The sequence below is a fragment of the Catharus ustulatus genome, chromosome 3, assembly GCF_009819885.2.
Source record: "Catharus ustulatus isolate bCatUst1 chromosome 3, bCatUst1.pri.v2, whole genome shotgun sequence".
NCBI lineage: Eukaryota > Metazoa > Chordata > Aves > Passeriformes > Turdidae > Catharus > Catharus ustulatus.
The window spans coordinates 24,471,372-24,496,621 of NC_046223.1; the positions used below are offsets into that span (position 1 = coordinate 24,471,372).

General features: G+C 38.2%; 1 protein-coding gene across 3 annotated transcripts in view; it reads right to left on the reverse strand.

Moving 5' to 3' along the window:
• Positions 1-25,250, reverse strand: part of HHAT (hedgehog acyltransferase) — a 146,695-nt gene that overhangs the window by 44,005 nt on the left and 77,440 nt on the right. For all 3 annotated transcript variants that reach the window (XM_033055749.1, XM_033055748.1, XM_033055750.1), the window contains one exon: positions 13,846-13,990. In XM_033055749.1, coding sequence (XP_032911640.1) covers positions 13,846-13,990 — 145 coding nt within the window. The remainder of the gene's footprint in view (positions 1-13,845; positions 13,991-25,250) is intronic.

Sequence of the window (25,250 nt, forward strand, 5' to 3'; positions counted from 1 at the left end):
GGGCATTCACTGCAGTCACTGTCAGCAACACATTCACTGATCTCATTCGCAACGGCTCTCACTGTAATAAAGCTTTTGCTGTCCTGAACTCTCCAGACCTGGACCATTCCCTACACATTTCTGCCTTGAGCATCTGGCTCTGGAAGCTACCATGATACCTGGTACCACAGGAATACTGACCTTCAAGGGTGACAGTGCACTCCAACTTGGTCTGACACAATGGTGAAAGAATATTTGCACTTTTAAAAAGACTATTGAGTGTCTTTAGTAACAGCTTGCTTGTAAAACTTGAATCAGTCCCATCTAACTAACAAATACTGCTTTCTCTGCTTTTCTGAATGCTCATCCAAGGAAAATGAACACAGACCCTGCATGTTTAGCATGAAACCCCTCCTCTTGACTGGAAAGGTTAGCCACTATCAGTGTATCACATGGCTGGTCTGCTGCAAAATATTAATTACACAGCTCAAATTATATCTATTAAGTCTTCACAGAAGGAAGATTTAATAAATAGGAACCAGGATTCCTGATTTCTCCATCTACTTGTGTCACTAATTTAATATGCAACACTGGCCAAATCACATTGTGAAGATCGTATTAAACTGGTCACAACAGTGTTTACACACCTCAGTGAACACTATGAGGGCTTTAGGCATGTGGACACCATAAAGGTACTAAATACAGCAGTCTTCTTTCAAAAAAATTTTAAGTCAAATAATGTTCAGAGGCTCTCTGGGGGATACTGATGGTTTTCCATCAGGGCTCTAGTGATGGTTTTTTACCCTGAGGGTCTTGGTGATGCTTGTTTTGGCTCTATGTGCTAACTTACATGGCACTTTCCTGTACTAGCCATGCAGATCTCCTGTTACTTCTGATCAAACAGTAAGTAACACTCTGGGTAAGAAAATGATGGAAAATGGAATGTCATTCTGCTAGGATATATTTAGTAAGGGTTGGAATACAATAAGCTAGAGTGACACTGCTTTTGCTACTCTAACTAATATAGAAACCCCCATGCAAACTCTCCTCCTGGCACATCCAGATGGGTGTGATGGATATTTTTCATAGCTTTTATGAAAGCTGCTGTGGTCTCATGTAGTCAAACTATTATCAAGAGCAGAGTCCAGTCTCCAAGCTTATTCCACTCCTAGAGAAGTCTGCAGACCCACCATGATATTACTTAGTTTGTGTTAACAACAGCAACTTCCTCCAATCCCTTCTTCCCAATTGTATATCAGAGGCACAGAAAAAAACTGTCAGGTGGTACAAACTGTCAGGTGCTCCTGACCTGGAAAAATATGAACTGAAGCTAAGGTGAAAGTCTGTACATACTATAAGCAATGAGTTTTTCAGCATTTCATTTTCTACATTGGTACAGGTCGACAGTTCTTAAAACATTTAAACATGCCATTTGGCCAGAAATGTGCAAATTGTCACCTGTCTCAATGCTGGGTGAAAAACAAGATATCCACAAGTTGGACTTCAGCTGTGATGAATAGTGCCCCTGTTTTAAAGATTATGTTGTTGCAGATATATTATTTAATTTCCTTTATGCTGCAGTAAAAATGTCACTGAAGCAGTTTTTATACACAGCAGTGAAGGGATATATATATATATGTATGTATGTAACATTTTAAGCTGTGTGCAACAGACATTCTAGAAAAAGGATCACTATTTTAATCATTTTAAAATAAAGGTAATAGCAACTGGGACAACATTAAGATTCTCTGATAAGCTGGTTTTCAACTATTTATGTGCAAATGACTTGTTAAATAGAAGATACCATCACGATAAATAATAGACATAGGGACTGGCAGAGCATTATATTCAGAAGATTCAAGTTAAAAACATTTTCAATTATTTGCTAACTATTCCTCACTGCAGGATACATATTAACCTGCAGGTAATGGAACAGTGTACCTACAGTTTTCTTTCAGTGTTAAGGACTTCTAAAGATGTTTTTCCTTCTGAACAATGCATCTACTTCAGTAACACTTTACTACTATTTTTGAAGAGCAAAAAACCCTCTTCAACAACACTCCAAACAAGTACAAGGATTTGAGATTTTGTTCAATCTAGATGCAAGATAAATCTTTATTCAGACATAAAAGTCCCACCAGTGGGAGAATTTTTATGGATACTTCAGTATAATACAGAAGTCACTCTTCTCCAAGGATTGTTTTAAAGCCTAAGTTAGAATTTGCAGATGGATTATTATATTTGATAGAAGGCTTAGCTGTGGGTCTAATAAAAACCACATGAAACAGGGCAGAAAGGATAAAAATCAATAGTCCAATGTTCTTACAGGGCTAGGAGGACGGATAACTAACAACACAAAAAAACTTACCAAGTATTTACCAGTTTTTGATGCAAGCTGCAAAAATAAGGAAGTAGCTTTAAAAGAAAAATCAATTATGAATCAGTTATTAACAACACAGCATATTTTCAGCTTAAGATGCCTAAACACAGGCATGCTGCTCTGTAGCTTCACACCATTTATTGCTCACCCACAGAATGGACAGGAATGCACAGGTTTGGCAGCTTGACAGAGATTTGTGGAAAATCTCTGTCGGGTATCTCAGCAACTGTCAGAAATAAAATGGATCTTGCTAAAACATGGACAGCCAAGACATTTGTAGCAGGTTTTTAAGCTAACCTACCAACAGTGGAAATTCAACACCTATGAAGACAGCCACAAGCCAATAGGTAACTACTGGGCTTCAGTACACGCTCGTCTTAGATTAGGAAATTCAGAAGTAATAAATGAGAAATGAGAAAGATAAAATGGAAGACAGTGTATTAAATAAAAACTACCCTAGTATTTGAAATTCATTACTTTCTTGGAAGAAACATTCTTGAGGAATTTATCTGCTCTGAAAATTATAATTATTTCAGTACAGAATGAACTGCAAGCATCAGATGCAATTTGTAACAATAACTGGGAATGCTTGTGATGGTCTCTGATTTTACAACTGGCTTTAAGGCATTAATATTTCTTGCATTTATTTAGCCTAATATCTCAGGTACATTCTGTTCCTCAAAGATGGGTGTACAGGCATTAACAGTAAATTGCAGTATTTCTGGGATTATTAAGTCAATTCTGGGAACTGTCCCATTTAGTACTCTAATTCTATCTGACCTCACAGAGCTTAGACAGACCCAAACCATGCACTTCACGTATTCAAATGGCCATCACAAACCACCCCCACGACAGTACGGAAGAACATGGTGTCCCATGGTGTCCCTGGGCTACACCCAGGGGTGCAGCCTCTGCAGGAGACAGAACCAAGGTTTTAGGAGACAACAGAGATTTCTCCATTTTCTCAGGGGAAGACAGTGTCCAATGAGATTAAAAACATAGCAGAGCCACATGCTTCCCTGCTTATCCACCCTTTACAGGTACCACACTAAACTGCAAGATTATCAGTGACTGGTGTAGCACTGAGCAAAAAAATGCAACTGTTTAGGGAGGAGACACACTTCTGCCCCATAGTGCTTCCTTAGGGACAGCAGAGCTGTTTGTTTCAGCAAATGGTGCTGTTTCTCATAGGGTTTGATAATGTCCACATAAAGTTTGCTACATTCCAAGTTCAGCATGAACTTAAATCCCAGCTCTGCAGAGTTTCAGGTCTTTGTTGACTGGTGCCTTAAGTGCCTTAAGAAAACATGTCCCAGCATGTAATTTAGTAATAAATGGAATGACATGAGGTAGAAGTAATTTTACAGAACTGTCAGCACTTACAAGGGCGTAAGTCTATAAATCTGATTAAACATGTATACAAGGCTTTGCTCTCTCCCTCTTAAACAAACCCAAACACTAAACAAATCCTCTCCCAAAACCCAACAGTCAAGACAGCCGAAACAACTCATTTTTTCAGGGTTCTTGCACTTTTAGCTTCTCCTTTCTTTAAAGCAGCAGCTATTTAAAGATGGTTGAAATAAATTAATTCAGAGATTAAGAAGATCCTAAAGTAGTCCAAGACAACAATTTTTGCTTGTGAATCTAGAATGAAACTATAGGCAAAACAGCATTAGTATAAAAATGCAGCAGAACTGTGCTATAGCATAGTAAAAATCCTCTCAAGGCTTTCTCAGTGAGAGAAATAGGTTCTTAACTGCTTTTCATGCCTGTGCACAGGGAACACTGGTTTCAGAAAAAGCTCAGCCTTCTCTGTGACCCATGCATCTTTACAAGAGGACTGTTATCACCTCTGATTTCACTGGTGGAGGTGCAAGAACCAGAATGAACACTGCTAGAATTGTCAATCTCAAGCTGATATGCAAGGCTGGCATTTGGGGCAAAAAAAGTGTCTTTTTTTGCTGTAAGTTGAGAAAACTTGATGGAGCAGGCTCCAAGTGGTAGTAATTGTGGAATACCACAATGCTGTTTTAACATTACTTTTCAGGAAGTAAACAACTTAGAAAGTTGTCATGAAAGTCTCAATGATTGCAAAGCTAAATACAGCTGGTGTCCCAGTTCCTGCTGCGAAAAGGTTACTTTCTGTGCATGGGAACTGTTCTCTCAAAAATCATTTAAAAAAAAAAAACAGTGCCAGTCAGGACTAGTTCAAATCTGAAGACAAATTGAAGGGGCTGACAGACGAAAGAAACAGGACTCAATGACAAGAAGGAAGTAGCACCTGCAAGACTCCTGAAAATTTCTGAATATAGGAAAAGCAAGAGATTACATCATTCCTCAGAAACCTTTTCTTGATTTCTGCATATGTTAGCTGAAATAATATCTCTTATTAATCAGATACATACATGCTACCACAATCATGAGTTCATTTATGCATAAATTTCCCAATATAACAGTACTTCAAATATTCTATACCAGGCTATGATACTTTGGGTCATTCTGAGGCTTTTGCTGGGTATGGCAAAAACAGAGGGGAATGAGAAAGCAAAGCTGTATTACCCATCGAGGAGCAGTGATGAGGTCATGGCAATTTCAAGCTTTTTGACACAAAAATTTTGTTCTTTTTATGTCCATGCAATGTTTAAGGCATAAAGAGCCCACACATTCAAAGTGCTTCAGCCTCTGCAGGACTATGGTAAAAAAGCACATGCTGACCTGCCATACCAGCAGAACAAGTGTGTTTGGTGACACCATTCACCGTTTAAGAAAGGTTGTGGGAGCCTTGCCAAAGTAATTGAAGATCTGGGGGCATTTTGCCTGTGATCAGCAAAGCTCACAAAGTAATGAACTTCTGTTTTTATCAAAGAGCTGCAAATGGACAAGAAGGTAGCACGATGTAATTCAGTTAGTTCTGTAAGTCAGATGCAGCACAATGGACAACAGTGAACTCTGTGTGTCACACTGTGGAGTGCTCTGCATTTTTTAAAACTTGTCCATGCAATATGTAAAATAAAGGCTTTAATAAAATATATTAAATACAGGTTCTTTGTGACTCATTCTGGCCTTGGAATCATTTTGATCCCAGAAGATACGCCTGCACATGTTCCAGAACTTTCTACATAGAAAGATCTTTCTGCATTGATTTGGTTGCAGGATCAGGTCCTAAGAATCTAAAGACAAATTAAATACAAATAACAAACTACTGAGATTAAACAGTAAGAGTTGAATTTAAACATAGCAATGCTCCAACGATTTTCACATAGAACAGAGCTCAAACCAACATGATTCAACAGAAAATGACACAACAGACTTTACTGTTACAACTCTGAAGAAAATGCCCCCCAAAAATACGTGAATATTTGCTTTCCTAGAGCTGTCATCAATTGGGAGGTGCAGAGGAAAAAACCCAAATACTGCCTCCTTATTGCTGCAGACCAAAATTAATTTTTCTTGGTATTTTGCCAGTTCACATCCCAGTGAACTGCACCCACTAAGCAAGGTCACATAAATGATTCTGGAAACAGGTTTCCTTTGTACATGAAGAAGAATGAATCACTTAGAAAAATGTGACATCTTCAGTAATACTTCTGCCACTATGCAATATTTCTCTAAATTATGCAATTCATCAATATAATGTATTCATAAATGTATTTTTGGAAAAAATGACCCTAAGTAAGTTTCTGCATAAGAGCAGCAAGTGGGATTTCTCAGTGAAAGAGAAAATCTGGAGGAACAAGAATGCTGGAAGACCATACTAGCTACTCTACTGTTGTAGTTACTCTACAACAGAATTTTCCAAACCAAAACAAGGGCCATCTGAAACTCTGAACTGCCAATCGTGGAAGCAGCCCTCCTTTTTCTTTCAGCTGCAAAGAAATTTGAGCAAAGACCTTGCAAGAGATGCATAGAATAGACAGTGAAGTATCACACACTCACAGGGATGCCCCAGCTGACAGGTTTTGTGGATTCCTTGGAGTTCCTTTGTTGCATGACTTCTTTCCTCCTGCACCTTCAAACTCCTTCATAGCTAGATAATGTATCATTGCAACCCTTTTCAGAAGCTATTACACACAATGTGGGTACAAAGACGTTGTATATTATCTGGCAAGACCTCAGAGCTAAAACTCCCTACTGAATAATGAGTTCTAACTACTTTGCTCCATTGTGGGAAATGGAAAAGGTATAGAACTCTTAGAAAGCTGTGTGAAAGCAAATCTCAGGATGGAGAAATGCAAGAATGCCGAAGATGCAAGGACAAGAAACAATAGGGCTGTGAGCTGTGTAGAGACAGACCTCAGGAAAATATGTTAAGCAAGACAGTAGAAATATGTAAGCTTAACAATGAAGCTTTATCCATTGTTTTAAGCTATTACAAGCAAGCATTGTTCAAAGTAAGATGTTCAAAGTAAGATGTGGCTTTATTAATTGCCCTGAGCAAACGCTTGTCAACTTGTCAACTTTTAACATTATGCTATTGGCTAAAATGTTGTGCAAAGACTTTGTAACAAAGAGAACTTCCTCTGCTGTGCTAGCAGCTGAAGCTGTTCCATCTCCTCGCTTGGTTCTGTACATTGATGATTGTGATGGAATAAAGCTTCAAGACAGCTGCTCCAGCATTTCCATTGTTGTTTGTGTACATAAATATATGTAAATATAAGAGAAAAAATATCCCAGATAAACCCAACACTCCACCTCTTCCCTCAGCCCTTAAAATGTGCTAAATCCGTGACCTAATCCAACTAGCAGTACTCAGCTTCTGAAGGATGAGGTTGTATGAAGTGATTATCCTGAGGCTGTCTACCTACACTCCTTATAGCAGCACATAGGCATACAGTCAACAACCTATCTGATGGGAAAACATGATCTTGCATGAGCTAGACTAGAACATACAACAACCAATACAGGAATCTCTCATCTGTTTTTGGTACTGACATCTCACACAGCAGTGGAGCTGCACAATAAGTAACTCAAAGTCGTTAAATGATTTAGTTGTTGAACTTAGAAAGGCATCTCTGCTACTAATACACAAATGAGGTTTTGTAGAGCAACAACCTAATTTCATTGTCTTCATAACCAAGGGTAAAACTTCTAAAGGCAACAACAGTTCAGGACAATGCCTTGAAAGATGCTGATACCACTGCAATTCTCAACTCATGCATTGATTCACATAAAATGAAACAAATATAGATAGTTAGAACAATATTCAGACCTGTGATACAGTGTAATTACCAATCAGCATAATTTTATCTTAATATCATAAGAAATGGTCTAATGTTTCTGTCAAAGTAAGCAAAAAAATCCACATTTAGGTATGTTACATCAAATGTGTTACACCAAAATCTTTGTTTCACTCATATGTCTGAATCTTGTATGTCATGATTGTGGAAATTCCCACTTGCAAATCAGTGCTTAAGACGCCCTGTGAAACACAATCTGAGATTTCTGTGCTGCACAGCTGGGAAGAAATCCAAAGGCTTTCTGCCTCTGTAAAGTAGGTAAAGTGTTAATGAGAACATATTTTCTTTTCCCTATAAATTTACCAATTATCTGAATTCTGATTAGCATAGGACTTGATTTTGCTTCAAAGCAAGCCAAAAGGGAAAACTGGAGGCAAAATAAAAGCATCACTATCTTCAACTAGTGAACAATATGAGACATGCAGAAATAAATTTTAGTTTTGCTTTAAACATCTCTAATTGTTGATTAAATAGCTAATGAAAATAGGGGTCTGGACACCATTTAGAGATTACTCTTACATCATGATGAAGATGGTATTTTCTACGTTGCTTGAAAGATTTTTGTCTACCTGGAGACTATCTTGAGAAATTGGCAATCCAACAGTTTACCTAGGTAATATCATATAATCATAGACTATCCAGAGTTGGACATGGAAGGGACCCACAAGGACCACTGAAGTGTCACTCCTTGCTACATTTTACAGGGTTTTCCCCCTTCTTCTGACCCCAATGATGATCAGAGTATCTTGGTAAAATTTAATTTGCAGAAACATTTATATATCCATTTCTCCTCTCAATACTTTTCTCTCAAAACATAACAATACCATTTATTCAGGATCACAGCTCTAGACTTACAACTGAGCTGTTATATTTCCTTCTTCTTAATTGGTAGCTTACTGCTTTTTTAAACTGCAGTAACCAAAAGTGGACATATTTTAACTTTAGCCTTCAGAAGATCACGCAGGAGAAGAGGTTAACTTACACATTTTGCGCTGCTGTCAATGCTTCTTTGCACAAGGTCTATTTTTGCTGCAGGTGGCATGACACTGTTGATGCACAAAGTTCACAATCTGGTAGAGTAGTCAGACATCCTTCATTGCAGGACTTCTGCCCAGCCAGCCATTCTGTACCCCTGCAGTAAATCACTCCTAACTGAGGGTGAAATGCAGTCTTCCCTGGATGTCTACTAAAGGTACCTTCTCAAAGGCTGAGTGTCCAATCTAATCTAAACTAGGCTGTACAAAATGCCCCTGAATGCAGTGAAGAGTGACAATGCATCTCATCCCATGCTAAGACTGATGTACATGGGCTGAACTGCCCTCCACAGAGACATTCCTCAAAATCTGGCAAGGTAAATTGGATAGATAAAGTACTGGTTTACAGTTAAGTTAAATTATGACTGTCCAGTTTTCAGACAGCTGTTCAAAGTAAAATACATCTGAAATGCACAGTGTGCTTTCCTCAGTGATTTGGACTCTATTCTTTGTAAACCAGAAAAAGACCAGGAAGAATTCTAGACTTTTGTCACCCAATACACTTATGTCTCCTCCCAGTCTAATGTCTTTGTCCATGCTTGATAAAATATTTCAGTCTCTTAACCAAAAGCACTGCACAGTGCTGGTTGCAGGAGTGAGCCCTTCCAAAGAGAACCCTTCTCGTTGAAACATCTCATTTTGAAGAAGTCTTAATTAATTACAGAGAATACAGGATTAAAAAATGGTTTGTTACATAGAAGATATTTCTCCTTCTTTCTTATTAGATATTTGTGACACTGTCCCTCATGAGAAAACTTTTACTAAATAAAGATCAAAGTGCCTATGCTTGCTATATGAACTTTTTTCCCTTGCAAATAACAGGGTCAGATTACATTTTAGAAACAAGCACAAAGGCTGTTCTGAACAGAAAGAACAGAGAGAATTTTGAGAACAAAATTAAGAACAAATATACATGACACAAGACCTCTGCTCTCATAATTTTGACACCAGTGATTTTAATGATGCACAAAATTATTTTTAAAGCCAGATAAATTTAATCTATTTTTCACATGAGGAAAGAAAAGAAACACTGAAAAATACATGCTTAGATATCAATTCTCCTTGTTTATGGTATGGGAACTGTGCAAAGTACTGCCAAAGCACTTCAAAACAGTTCAAGCATCAGTCAAATAAGGATCCCAGGAAACTTCTAAATCCTGTTCCTAAAATGCAATTCAAAGCAAAGCTTTGATAACAAAGGTATCCCACTTCCATGATTGTCCTTGAACTGACTGTGCTGGCCCTGAGTGCTTTCATATCCATATCTTTTCTTCTCCAGTCTCCAAAATTGTAGAGGTTTTTGACAATAGTCAGTCTTTGCAAAAGAATAGAGCAGATCTTCTTCAGTAACCAAAGGGCAAAACTAGAAGTGCATTTCATACATCTTAAGTGTCAGTAAAACTTTTAAGAGATTGTTAGTTTAAATTTGCATCACTATCACACACATGCTAGCAGGAAGTTGCTCTTCAAAAACTGGTTTCTGGTATTATACAACAGATCTGCTAATTTCTGACTATGAAGTGCTGTAGGCTGGGTATTTAGGGCCTTACTGATATTCTGAGGCTCATTGACTTGCCAGACCTGAAACTGCCACACACAACACCTTATGTTCCACCTAAACCTGCAGAACTGTTTCTGCTCTGAGATGCATTTTATTGCTGGAGTTTAGCATATATGTTCTTGGCTAACTTTTTTAGTGACCTATAAATGCCAAGTACATTTACAAACTGTGAAGCACACATCCGTTCTCCTATTTTTTTTCCTACCCATACATGTACAGATCTCTGTAGACATAATTCTGTGGGACTTGCACAAAGGAAAGGAACTGACTACTCTTTGCAGCTGATAGTGCATAGGTGGTCAGTTTTGTTTCCACATCTCTCTATTCCTGACCTCAGAGGGATTTTATGTCACACTAGTGCTGCAGAGCCTTCTGCCACCTCAGTCAACCAATCTCAAGTTCTGCTAGTGGGTTCATGAGAATGTAGAGATGTCCTTCCAATGCAAATGTCTACTCTCTGGTTTTAGAGTAGTGCAAAACCCTACTTGGGTTTCCTAAACCAAGGCAGATTTCAAAGAGATCAAAAAGCTTTTAAATAGAGAATATTATTTCTAATATTTTAACCTGAGATTCACAGACTATATTCTTTCCTCTTGACCCATAGCTAACAATTACTGACTCAAACCAACTAGATACATATTTAGCAGATCTCAGTAACATACTGGACATTGCAACATTGCTTTGTCTACTAAGTTAAAGGACACAGATTTGGGTATTATGTACAAAAGAGCACTGGGGGTCCTTTGCCAGATATCTAGACTATTCTCCACAAGACAATGACAGAATGTCAACATCTGTTCTAATCAAAGGTCTCCAGAATCACAATGCACAGATGAAAATCTTCATTCTTGGGAACTTTTTATTGCTTGCATCACACCAGAAATTAAGTACAAAGATAAAAACCCAAATAAATGCCCTCCTGCCCCACAGAACACCCACCCACAACCACCCTTAGTTCCAACAAGTCAAGCATATCCACACTGAATTTTTTATAAAGGTAAAGACAAAAGCTTGAGTTCAAGCCAAGTAGCTAGATCATCTCATCTGTTCTTGGGCTGACAAAAGAATGATCAAAGATTATGTATTTGTAGTGTTTAGTTTGGTCTGTAAATATCAATAAATTGGATAAACTAGAACAGTGCAGAATACAAACAAATTTATTTAACTTTAGCTTTTAACATTGCAGACTCGAAATGTAGATTTTGTTGTCTCTCCTACAGACCAGCACTTAAATTTAGTTGAAACTGAAGACCAAGTTCTGAATAGTCCTTCTGGATTTGACTGGCCATCAATCATAGAATCATTGAATAGCTTGAGTTGGAAGGGACCTTAAAGAATATCCAGTTTAGCCCTCTGACATGGGCAGGGGCACCTCCCACTAATTCCCAGGTTGCTCAGAGATCCATCCAGTCTAACTTAGGATACTTCCAGGGATGGGGCATCCACAACTTCTCTGGACATGCTCCAGTTCATCCCCACCCTTACAGGGAAGAATTTCTTCCTAGTATCTATTCTAAACTTATCCTCTTTCATTTTGAAGCCAGTCCCCCTTGTCCTGTCACTACAGACTCTTTTTAAAAGTCACTCTCCATCTTTCATGTAGGCTCCCTTCAGGTACTAGAAGGCCACAATTAGGGTCACCCCAAATCCTTCTCTTCTCCAGGCTGAAAATCCCAACTCTCTCAGCCTTTCCTCACAGGAGAGGCGCTCCATCGTTCTGCTCATTTTTGTGGACCTGCTTCAAGAGGTCCATGTCCTTCCTGTGCTGAGGAGCCCAGAGATGGACACAGCACTGCAGCGCACATGGCTGGGTCATTTCCAGCTTTTCATCCACCAGCACCCCCAAGCCTCTCACTGCTGAGCTGCTCTCTATCTGTTCATTCCCTAAACTGGACTGGTACCAGAGTTCACCCCATTTGTTGCACAGTAAGAAAACCACAATGGGTCAGGTGTGTAGATGCAATCAAATTTTATTGGATGTTTCAGTTTGCACATAGGTGTTGTCAAATCAACAACGCAGTTAAACAATACACTCACAGTCATCTCAGAGATCAAATAATAAAGGCATATAAAGCTCACAAAGCTAAACACTGAGATTTCCACTCATGGAGTATGAGTTGCACTAAGCAAAAGCTTTCATGTTCTAAAAATAAAGTTAATTTGATTAAAACATCATGGAAACAAAGATGCAAATGACTAAACTAATTTCCTATTCCTGTCTTAGATGACTGGTACCTAATTCTTAAGTAACTCAATGTATTCAAGTGCAGGAGGAATAGATCAAAGAACTACCCCTCCCCAAAGAAAAAACACAAACCTAGAAAAACAATCAATAATTGATTCTGGTTTAATTAAATATTGCTATACTTGATAAAACATTATCCTTCATCAGTTGCAAACCCCAGCTCAACTGCTAGCCCTTCTAACAAGGAAGGCATACCTTCTTGATATAAATTCTCATTTAATATACAGATTGCATTATGGAAATCATTTGTATGGAGCTATAAGCCTGAGATAGATAACTTCACTAGTCCTTTTTTTTTAATAAATAAGAAGAGATGTCTAAATTTACTTTTAACCTTTTCTCTCAGCTTATTTTCTACCACTAGCCAACTAACTGAAAGGAAACAAGAGAAAACAAAGCCTTTAAAAAAAATAGAAAACAAGTATTTTATGCTTTAAAGTGCAAAAACTAGTACTCCCTCTTTCCTGCCCAATATTAACAGAAAGATTCACTATGTTTCAAGCTAAAAATGTTCCCTTCTTCAAGCTCCTTGAATGTTTTTTTTCCTTTAGTTCAGAGGATAAATTGTTCCACTCATGTACATAACTCACTCTTAAAGAGTTTCACTATTTTGGGATGCTTAAGTAGGATCTTGGAACCCCAGAGCTGATTTCTAAGCCATTGAAAGGAAAAGAGGAGAAAACACTGCAATAGACAGTGGTGGTCTTTTTAAGAGCACTTCTAGGCACAGAAGCCTATTAGTACCTCCTTCAAAAGGAAGAAATACTCCTCTACAAGACTGGCACCAGTAAAAACCTAAAAAGAAAACTGGTCCTACTTACATTGACCTCTGGTAAAACAAAAATAAAGCCTGACTTGTCTCCTGAGTCAGCTCAGAGCACAACATCCCATACTGCTTATCCAGCAGCATCACAGGCTGCCACTGTCACCCAAGTTTCCCTGTCCCCACACTTGTCCTCAATAGTCAGCTGGTCCCCAACCTGAAATCACATTCACTTAAAAAAAAGCCATTTATTGCTCAATTATGCTGTATTATGAGATCATACCCACTAACTGTCCTCAGAATCTATGGAGTTGGCTTTAGTAGGCCTGTTCTTACTGATGTGTGTGAAATGCAGAGTGGAGAAAAAATTCAGCTTGGTAATTTGTCACACATTTATTACATGATCTTCAGTGATTTCACTTGACAGAGAAGCCTGACAGCCCTCCTTCTAGACTTGAATGGGAGAAAGGCAACTTTGTAGTCATGCAGCCTGCAGAAATATTTAAATTTTCTCAGATTTTTGATAGTTTTGACCAGAAAAAAATTAACTCCCAGTTAGTGCACTGACAGAAAAACCTGGCTCAGCCCACCCAAGGTAACATTTGGAACCTTCTGTTATCTAGAAAACACATAAAAATAAACTTGCCTTCCATAAAGATCCTGTTCCAGTAGATTTTTCCAACTTGATTTCCTCCAAGAAATATTAGATTTGATAAAATCAGCATTGAAGTGCTAACAGATGCTAGGACAGCATGAAGTCGACGACGAAATCTTGGCGAGAAGAAACGTTCCTGAGGGGCAAAACAAAAGGTGCAGATGAAGTTAACAATCCCTGCAAATTTTCAAGCAGCATTAAAAAAAGACATTGATATTACAACAAACAACTTTCATACAGAAGTTCAAATCCTTACAGAACAGATCCCAAACATTTTTAAAAATCTAACAGAACCTCTCATCAATGCCATTCAAATTGGAGTAAGACTTCCTGATTAAAAGCAGTCTCAAATCATAACTATGGCTGGAAGTGACCTCTGGAGGTTACTTGGAAAGATCAAAGCAGGGTCAGCTAGAGAAGTCTGCTCAGGGCTGTATCTGTTTGGGTTTTGAATATCTTCAGTGATGAAGACTGCACAACCTCACTTAGCAACCCCTCATAACAAAAGAGATTTTTTTGTGTTTAGATGGTTTCTTGTATATTTAAATTGGATTTCAGTATGTGCCCCCTGCCTTTTCTCCTGTCACTGAGTAACACTTAGAAAAGCCTGCAGTTGGGTATTTATACACATGGATAAGACTCCCCTGAGCCTTCTTTCCTCCAGGCTGGCCAGCCCCAGCTCTCCCAGCTTCTCCTATTAAGGCAGAGGTTTCAGTCCATTTACTACCAGTCCCTTGGCTGGACTCACTCCAGCATGTCCATGTTGTGAGGAGCCCAGAACAGGACACAGTTCTATACATTCAGTGAATCAATTCTTATTTTACAAAATATGCTCCTTGATGCATTTTTGCTGACAGATGTGAACAACTTGCTTCTAGCGTGAGTGATACTTCCAGTAGGATTCAACATAGAGTAAAGTACTTCAGTACACAGTAAACAGCATCAAACAGCTTCAGAAGTAATTAATCCAGTGATTGGTTAAGAAGACATCACTGAAAGATTCTAGAATCAGATTACATCTGGTCATAGCAATGACTCTCAACAAATAGATACCTCTAAAAAAGGTTCACATATACATGCAATCTCAAATTTTCCTTTCAGTGCAAATGTTACTGCTCATGTTCAAGAAGCATAATTATCCAGATTTTGGTACTGTTGATAACTAGCTCTAATGACACAAGTAAAGTAGGTCTCTCTCCACCACATACTAGTTTACATTTTTCTGAACCTGATTTTGCATTATCACCTGAGGTGTGAGTGCAGCATGGAGACTGCAAGAAGATGGTAAAAGAAGAATGAGGAAGTTTTAGCTTCCTCCATTATCCAGTTGCTAGAGGAAATTTTAAAGGACATTACAGTACTTCACCAAGAAATATTGTCTCATTACTACACAAGGAAAAAAATATCCTGCACATTGTGGCCCCAGGCTGAAAGCTTCTGTACACAGTGCTTGAATTTACAAAAGATTGAATGCTTTGTGTGAAGTGATGAGCATCTTCCAGGGCATGGAAAAAAAGGGAAGTATCGGGAGCTGCTCAGCCTTCATGTCATAAATGGTGACATTGCAAAAAAAAAAAAAAGTCTTGTGATGGTAGCATCCAAAAAACCAAACAAACAACAACAAAAAAAAGAGCAGTAATTAATCTTTAATAGCTACAGGTAGACCAGAGTTCATGCTCAGATACCTGAAACAATATAAAAGCATGCTTAAAACACACCTAAAAATATATTTCTAGACAATTAAATTGCTGCTTCTGTAAGCATCAAAACAAATGTTTCAACTGCTAGATTATAAGGAGACAAATCTTCAAATAAATGACAGTTACAGGCATAGAAACACAATTTCAACTCATTACTGCAAAGTAATCTCTGGAAAATTGAACATTAGCCTTGGTCAGAACGATATCTAGTATATGAGTCAGTCTGAGTCAGCACAAAAATGAGGACAGATAAGGTTTAAGGATAAGTGCTCTAGATCAGTCAGTATGTACAATAAAGCAATAGCCAGTCTTCCACATTGTGCTATGAAAAACAGTCATGTATGAAAAGAGAGACTGAGATTTTTCTCTGAAAATTCTGGATGAAAACTAGGGCATGATAAGAGAGAGGTAGAGAATATAACAATTATATAAAAATTCACAGACACAGACAGCTGAGTTAGTGAAATAACTCTTTCCCTTTGTAGTACTTCACATCTCCAAAGCTATCCAAGGACTTCCAATGCATTCTTCTGTTCACACACACATAGAGGACAGCTTGTCTCTTCCTGAAAGGCATAGTTTGAATGTATGGTCCCACACATGAAAAATGTATGCCTTTTCAGAATGTGTAAGTGTGGGCACACAGAGAAAACATTTGAAATCTTGCTATGAAATCCATGTTACCAGCAAAGTTTCAATAAGGACAAGTTATGATCATGCTAGCTTGAATTAACCTGCAGCTCAAATATGGCATTTTCTGTCATCTGATCTATCGTTCACTCTCCCTTTGTCTATCAAAGTTATTTGTCAGCTCTAAAGAAGAAACAGTTTTAATTAAGAAAAGGAAAAAATCCTCTGCTGAAGCAGTAGAAAGAGATGGAGATGGATAACCCATCAGACAACTGCATTTTCCATCAAGGTACTGATCAGACTTGGTAAGTTTCTAAAGTTGCTTGTTTTACAACCCAAAGCAGTACAACTAAAACAACAAAAACAGCTAAAAAAGTTTTGCTACCTTTCCCCCCCTAAATGAATACAGTTACTAAAAGAATAAATTAAACTGTCACATATAGTACATCACCTTGCACAGAAGTGCTGCACGTTAAACAAGGCAAGTTAAATGTAGTATAGACCATAAAAGCCCTTAGCCATTTATAAGGTATAAAAAAGCAGTTTATGACAGACACAGTTTAGACAATCACTGAATCTTCACTGGGTTTTGCTGTAGCTAATTTCCATTAGCTTTGCTAGGCATTGATCCAAAAAGCAGTACACATATTCCTGACAGTCTTTGATGTCAATGCAGATTTTACTCAGCTGCTATGAAAGTATAAAAGAGAACTTTCTTTAAACATCTCAAGTCATCTAGAATAAGCTAACTGGGAAAGTACCCAAGCAGGTAGTGTGCTCAAATTAATATAGTGGAAGCATTATTTAGCAATGAAAAAGAAATTAGGTTGGTCTAGATAACCCATAACAAGAATTTTATTTATATACCTACAAGGCTGTAAATTTTGTGAATGTACAGCAAGTTGTTTACATCAAAGCAAAATTTAAAAAACCTTCAACACCGACAACTCTTCATTATGCCATTTAATGCTTTTACCAATATGTTCCATTACAGTGATATAAACAATGGATTTGTGGTGTTTCTCTGGATTTTACTGCTGTCTCTTTCTCTCTCCACTTTCTTGTTGGAAATACAGCCAGAAGATAGAGTGGCAATCTTGTGTTAAAATGACAATGAAACCATAGCTGCCCGGCAGAAACCCTGATTTGCATCCCTCCTCAATACTCCATCTTACAATCTCACATCAATACTTTACCATACTTTACTTTTAGCATCCCCATCTCCCCCACACATGGTGAAATAAATGGACTGTAGCACTTAAACTAGACAAAAAAAAAGACATACAGTCATGATACTCAGCCCAAATGCATGCAGTATGACACAGAAGGTAACTTGTAAAACTGTGGTTCAGGTAACCTGTCCTGGAACTGAATGGAGTTCAGGTTATTATTCCAAACCCATTCCTGCTGTACATGAAGATTAGCCTGAAACATTTTTGCCAGATGTTGGAAAAACTTCCCTCTGCACATTGTTTGGTCTAGCAAAATTGGCTGCCATCAGAGCTCTCCCAGCTTTGCAGCCATCTTACAAAAAAAAAAGGTACTATCATGTCGTGGGGCATCTTGATAAGCAAATCTTATGTTTGAGAATGGAGGAGGAAGACCGGTGTGAAAAGAAATTGCACGGTCCAAATATTTCTATTTCTAAATCCATTTCCACTTACACATGCATGTCACATTTAGCCTCTAAGAGAAAACCAAGACAGAAATGGGAAGCTTGTATAATGGTTGTCTCTTGAGAAAGCTGATGAAGGACAACATGCACCAGAATAGATCATTTAGGTGAGAACTGAGTTAAGGTAAAGGACATGGTGTAATTTTACATTAGAGAGAAAATACTTATTTAATTTTCCATGCAAGTTAATTACACCACTATGAGCACAAAATACACAAACATGGCAGAAGAAGTGGCTCCAGGTAGAAAAGCAGAATTTAAAGGAACTTCTCTCCAGGGTCAGTTACAGCTACCAACAGTAAATTCACGTTTTTGCAGGACTGTTCACAAAGATATCACTGAATGGCATGGAAAGATTAAACTGAGGGTCCAGGCAAATGCATTCAGTTATCTCAACTAGCCAACAACACATGCTGTGGGGAAGACTGACCAGAATAATTTATCCAGCCTTCCAGGTGGAAGCTGGTAGTGACAGGACAAGCCACATGCAGTGACAGGACAAGAGAGTGGTTTCAAACTGAGAGTGTAGCTTTAGATTAGGTATTAGAAAAACACTTTTTACAGCAAGGGTGATGAGGCACTGGTTGCCCAGAGAAATTGTGGATGCCCCAACCGTGGAAGAGTTCAAGGCCAGAATGGATGGAGCTCTGAAGAATCTGATCCAGTAAAAAGTGTCCCGCACAGCAAGGGGTTGGAACTGAATGATCTCTAAGGTCCCTTCCAACTCAAACTAACTATTCTACAATTCTATGAAGTTGAGGAGACACCTAAGACTGAATTCTGTACAGCAGTAAAAACCAGGCAGTCCTATACACAATATCACACAGAAGTTTTTTTACAGAAATAGATTACTCAGTATTCTATCAGGGAAGCAATCCTACATTTTCCTACACCAACCACTCCAAAACTTTTTCTGGCAAAAATGGTGACAATCATGACGATTTGGCATATCCCAAAGGCTTGTTATTGAGAGGGCCACCAAATCCAACTGCAGTGGCTTTTTCTAGAAGCAGGTCCCATGCATCATGGTGAGTTAGGCAGGGCTCAGGAATAGGGACACATGTTTTCTACCATGCTGCACACCCAGCTTGATGACAGAGTGACAAGTGGCAGGAAGTCTCCCCTGACAGACATTAGCTGGTAACTTCTTGGCAAACACTCATAAGATGGAAAACATCTACATGTGCTGCGTTTGCAAAACATCTCATTTATAGAGCTGTTCTGGGACAGATTAAAGAAAACTTCTCCATAAAGTCAGCGACATTATCAAGCTTGCTTATACTAAAAATACTTTAACAAGTCCCATGTAAAGGAATTAAATTTCCTGCAATTTAAGCAAGAATCTATCTTTGTGGAGTAAAGCAGAGATTTGCAACATTTATATCTTTATGAACTACCCATCCAGAGAACTGATGATCCAAGCACATGGCAAAACAAGAGCGTATGGTAAAATTGGAGAAGTAGCTGAATTATTTCTTATGTGAACATATGCACTGTGGAAGAAGACTGTCAGATACTGTGACCAGAGTGACATGAAACATACCTGATACTACAAACTGCAAAACTTGAGATTACATTATTCTATTTTCAACTGCCTTTGTTTTTTAAGGATCAAGATAATCTAGAACAACTTTTAGATCAGAATTCTTTTTTTAAAAGCATACAATATTTTATTACTATCTGTGCTACAGACTTCATTCTCTCCCACTCAAACCTATCAGCCAAATAAGATATAGAGACTCCACTATTTTTTGTGTTCAAAAAATAGAGCAAATTAACTATCATGAAAATAACACCTAGTCCTGCCTTATCTTTCATTGCCTCTCCTGGTGTATTAGAGGAGACTAAGTGTGCTTCCTACAATTCCATCCTTTCAATCTCCTCAAGGTTTTTATTAGACAAACAATGCTTAAAATCTGATGCAATGTTGACTCATCTTTACGTCACAAAAACTAAGTTAAATGTTCTTTGCAATAGTCTGCTATTTAGGGTTTACAAGGACTTTTTGCGGGGAGGGGATGAATGAGTAAAATATTTGTGAGTAAAGCTGCCCAGTACAGGAGGGGTACAGGTGATGTTCTTATGCACATCAGCAGAGAGCTTAGAAAAAGTCTCAAAGTTTATTTTACTAGTGCAATTTTCTGAGCTTCAATTTTCACCCTCCGTTGTACCCCAACTAAAGGGTAAGCCCCTCTCAAACTTCCATACTTTTCTAAAGAAGGGATACCACCCAGTCCATCTCAAAGGTCCCAGTCTTCCTCAAGTACTTTCATTCAGAAAATGCGCTCAGGTAAATGACAAGCCAACTCCTCAATGCCCCTGGACCCCAGGAATTGCCACACCACTGCAAGAGCGAACACCCCAATACATATCCTGAATCTGGGTCATCCGCAATGCAGCCATTTGCCAAAAATAATGGGACAGCAAAAAAAGATCCAGGAGCATGGGTGAAAAGCTGAAAGAGAGCGAGGAGCAGATGGGACAGTGGGAAGGGAGGCGACACATCCTGACTAACAGTTACCGGCGATTTTATCTATCTGCAGTTTGGCACACTGAAAATGGAGGGCAGGGTGTGACTGAGCAGCTGGGGGAGCAGATGGGACGGAGGAAAGGCTGAAAATTGTGACAAAGCTCTGCCAAACAGAATGTCAATTTATTTAATTTTTAAAGTGAGCAGTAGAAATAAAGATGAGTTGGGTCCAAGCAATGGAGCATCTTATGTTTGTTAATACATATTGTCAGTGGGCAATGGGTCATAGTGACAAAAGTGTGTTTGGGAGACTGCGGAACCAAAGGGAGGGACTACACATGCTCATTAATGATAGTAGAAGTCATGCTTGAAGATCAACAGGAGCCAGGGAAAGGCATCTCATTGACATCTCAATATGGTACACATTCCTGCAGTCCAAAGCTGAGGAACAGATGTTCAACAGAGAAAGAGTAGAGACTGTAGCACAGAACAGAAGAGCAACAAAAATAAAGAATTATGGTTGAACACCTGTACAAAATATTAATTTATTAAATAATCTAAAAGAAATTATGGAATCCCTAGGGCTGCAACGTACCAAGATAAAAACAGATCTGCAAGAAGAAAGTGAACAAGATGTGCTACCAGATCTTATCTATCAATAACTTTCACACTAAACAGAAGGACAAATTTACTTCCTCATCAGCATACACTGTACCCTTCAGTAATCATGGCAATCATTCCTGTTGGTTCTGTTCTTCACCTAACTCTAACCCAGAAACATCCCCTTTACTTCAGTTTGCTTCATTTTTCTGGCATTTCATTTTGCTTGCAGTTTTTCCCTCCCTTCTACCCAACCTGAACTGTGCCTTGAGGTCATATCCCATTTCTTTTCAAGGTATATACTTTCCTTCCACAGCAAAGGTAAAAATTAGCTCCTGGAAAGTTCACACATGAAAGCAGGAACTGACACCATTTTTCCAAGAGACAGGATGATGCAAACAACCTGTAATTCCCTACATAACTCCTATAAAAAGAGGACCACACAATTAAAATCAAGCAGCTGTCAATTAAGATCTATTTTCACAAACAGAACTTGATTCTGAATTTAGGAATAAATGCTATATATAGTATTTGAGAAGATACTCATCTTCTCTATTGATGTCTTACTAAACATTTCACTCAACAAAACGCTGTCTTGCACTAGCACCATTTCATTTTTAGATTTTCCAAAAGATCTACATTTATAGCATCTCTCAGCAAACAGCCAACTCCCCCTTCTGTTTGAAGAAAGCCTCCTACCAGCTCTTCTGTATCCACTATACTTACAGATTCATGTGTGAAAGTTTGACATACACACAAGTAAATTTCTGTACTTCTACATTTAATTCTTCGCTCTCAAAGAACCTGCCCATTTATTCTTATTTAAGTGGCAGCTTGTGAAAAGAGCAAAATCAACAGCAGTGAAATGCACCATCCTCTTTTCTGTTTTATGTTTAAAGCAGGGAACTTAGCCAAGTAATGGCAGTGTACATACTCTTGTAAATGTGTCTCAGCTCTCACTGATCGAGAGATTTGTGCATTCTTCTCTGTGTCCAGATCCTTGACATCCCTGCTTTTGTTCTTTGGGTTCTCATTCTGCCCATGTTGGTTCTCTCAGTTCTCTCATCCACATTTTAACATTTTTTACCTTTTAAATCGTAATCCAGCTGGGAAGGGATCAAGCTTCACCAGCTATTAGTACTGAATTTTGATTTTGTCTCTTATGACTGTTACCAAATAAATAACACAAGCAATAACCCCTATGGAGACATTTGATAAACACTCTCAGCAAATCAAGACAATGCTTTCCCTGCAGCAAGGTTCTGCAGCTCAAGGCAGAGCAGGAAGACCAGAGTGCAACCACTCCTCAGACTTTAACTCATATTTCTATAATTGCTGACATCTATGGCCTGGACTAATTTTTGAGGCAAACCACACAGGGAGGCTATATTCATGTAACAGTAACAAAGAAGCACATAAGCAGCATCATTTTGCCTTGTTTTCACATTGTAGCATGATTTACGTGCTCTTCAAACAGCATTACTGACCAAGCACCAGAAAACTGCCCAATGTCTCCAAAATGGAAGAGGAAGTAAATAATGCTAGTAGGTGGGAGAAATGGGTTTTTTAATGACAACCAAGCAGCTATGCCAGGGGCTTCCCAGCTGATATTGTCTGGAGCAGAGCAGGAATCATACCAGAAAAATCACAACAGTTTCTTCACTTCTGGCATTAAAAATAATATTTCTTGCAAAGATTGGACAAAAAAAAAGCCTCAAAAGGTAGAAAACAATAGAATGCTATCTCTGAAATATTTCTGCAGTCATTTTTGTCATTCACCACACAAAAGTCTGTCTCATATTGCATATGCTTGTCCTTCTACTACATTTTCAGTTTTTGTTACTGAGTTCAAGATGAGAAGTTCCCTCAGCAAAGAAAACCAGTGCCTCAATGCAAGTGTGCGACTGTGTGAACACTTCTTAGCAGGGCACTCAAAACATTTAGGGATTTACTTCCATTAAGAGAAATGAAACCTTTCCACAGGAGAGTGGAAAAAAGAGAAGAAAACAAAACCAAGCAAAAGCAGAAACATGGCAAGAATTGCTTGACTCAGAACTACTGTCAGCAAAGTTAGAAGTCACTGCACTGACTAGGATGCATCAGCCAATCCGTATTTACCTTTGATGGTCATTCAGCATCTCAGTACAAAACAGCACCTTGACTCAGCTTGCTGCATCTTAGTACCAAAGATCAGTAGCCACAACTTTGTTCTGACTAATGCTCATATGTAGAGGAACAAGTTTCCACCAATTTTGAGTAAGAGTATGTCTACTTTGTATTGCAAAGATTTCTGGTTAGAGCAATGATATGGCTGAACTCAAAGTCAGGGTGGGGAGTAGGAAGCAGGTGGCAAAGCCCTTCCCCTAGTCTGGGTTTTGACATTATGGTTGGTATCAAGTCTCAAAAACCAACTCTGCATTAGAGAATAAGAGTCAGATTAAGGGAATTTGTTCATTCTTAGAAAGTGAAGTAACAAACTCAACACAATTCTACAGCAAGTACATAAAGATGTTATGAAGAGAGTACCAATGCTTGTCACTTAGCCAAATCACCACGCTGCAATGTAAGAATTATATAAAACTATTGAAAAAAAGGAAAAGGCCAGACTGGCTCAACAACAGTAAACAAGTGACATAAATACTTTTTCCACCAAATGAAGTAAGAGGAAGATCAAAGCCCAGTGCATGTTGAAGAACAGCTGTTAGGATCTTTATTTATTGCAGAGATCTTATTAAAGATTTAATCTTGCAAGGTGGTCAACAAACATACCTCCCTGAATGACTTCATAATAGTCCGATCTTGTCTCTACTGAAGAAGGAAACTTTACTTGTCTCATGGTAGTTTAAAGTGAGTTATACTTGCAAAAGGAAATTCTGACATTTAAAGGAAATAATTACTCATTTTTTAATATATATGGGACATATACATTTAATAAACATTGTATATGTACATGGTTGCAAAATACAGGCATTTCCATCTTGGTTAGGCTGAATGTGTGCCCTAGCATAGCAGTAATAATGCAGTAGGACCCAATTAGCTTCTTTGTCTCAGTGCTCTTAAATACAGAGGTTCAGTCTGCTACCCCACATGTGTTAAAGCACATTTACAAGCAGAAGGTTCCAAGCAGTCGAGCTCCTCGTCTTCCATTTCCTTTCCTTGGCTTTTGTCTCTTACGCCATACTGCTTTGGGTGCTTTTCAGATTCCTCTCTGTGAGTCAAAGCATCTAGCAACAAAATAAACCAAGGAAGTAGAGCTTTCTGCTGGGATAAAGAGCTAGATCAACTGAGCAAAGATTCCAGCAGGAAGGTGTGAGGAGGAGGCAGTGGTAAGACTGCAAGGAAGGGAGGAAAGAGAAATTAAACCTTTCCCCCTTCAACAGCAATGAGTTTTTAGTTCAGTTTAATTCCCTGTGGAACCAGAGCCCAATCAGAAACACTTAGAACCTTTCCATGCTCCACACCAGCTGTCTGCAGGATCACTGCACAATGCATAACTTAGTATGAATAACTGTAGCAACTGCAACCCATCTAGATGAACAAATAGGGCAAACAAAATTAAGCAGAGTGGGAAAAAACAGACGAAAAATGCCTCACCCCACCCAAACTATGAAAATCATCTAAAATTTCACTCTCTGGAAAGCTGAGAATACCAGTTGTCATTGACCTCATCTTTGGTGCACAAAATAATGGTGATCTTTTAACTACAGAGACAAATACAAGGAGTTCATTCCTCTTGGGAAAAGAATCATCTAACACACTAACAAAGTCTAATCTAAACCACTAAGAAAACCACGGACATCATATAAATTACTTCCCCTTTTGCAAAGCAGGCCTGGGTAGGAAATGACAGCATATTGAAATGAACTTAATTAGTGCACCTCATTGCAGCCATAAATGGCAATGTAAAAATCAAAGTATTCTATACTTTAAAAAACCAAAACACTTACAAGGATAGTAAAAATTTAAAATATGCCATACATAAAATTAGTTGGTTTCCCAAAATGAATTGTTTATGGCATCTTACCAAATAAATCTAAAAATAAAATCTTAAACAAGAAATTCATCTTAGTATGATTTTGAGAAGAGAGATCTTTATGTCTGAATTTAAAAATCCTAACTAGACTGAATGACATGTTTTCACTTAACTAAAGAACTAAAAAGATAAATGTTGCTATTTCAATTCAGATTAAAACATTAATTTTATCAATCTGCCAGCTTCACTCCCTTTGCTACATCTTCCTTTTGGATGATTTCCAAATATTTCTTTTTCAAAAATCCATTAACTTAAAGGTGTTGCCAGCTACTCTAAGGATTAACTAAT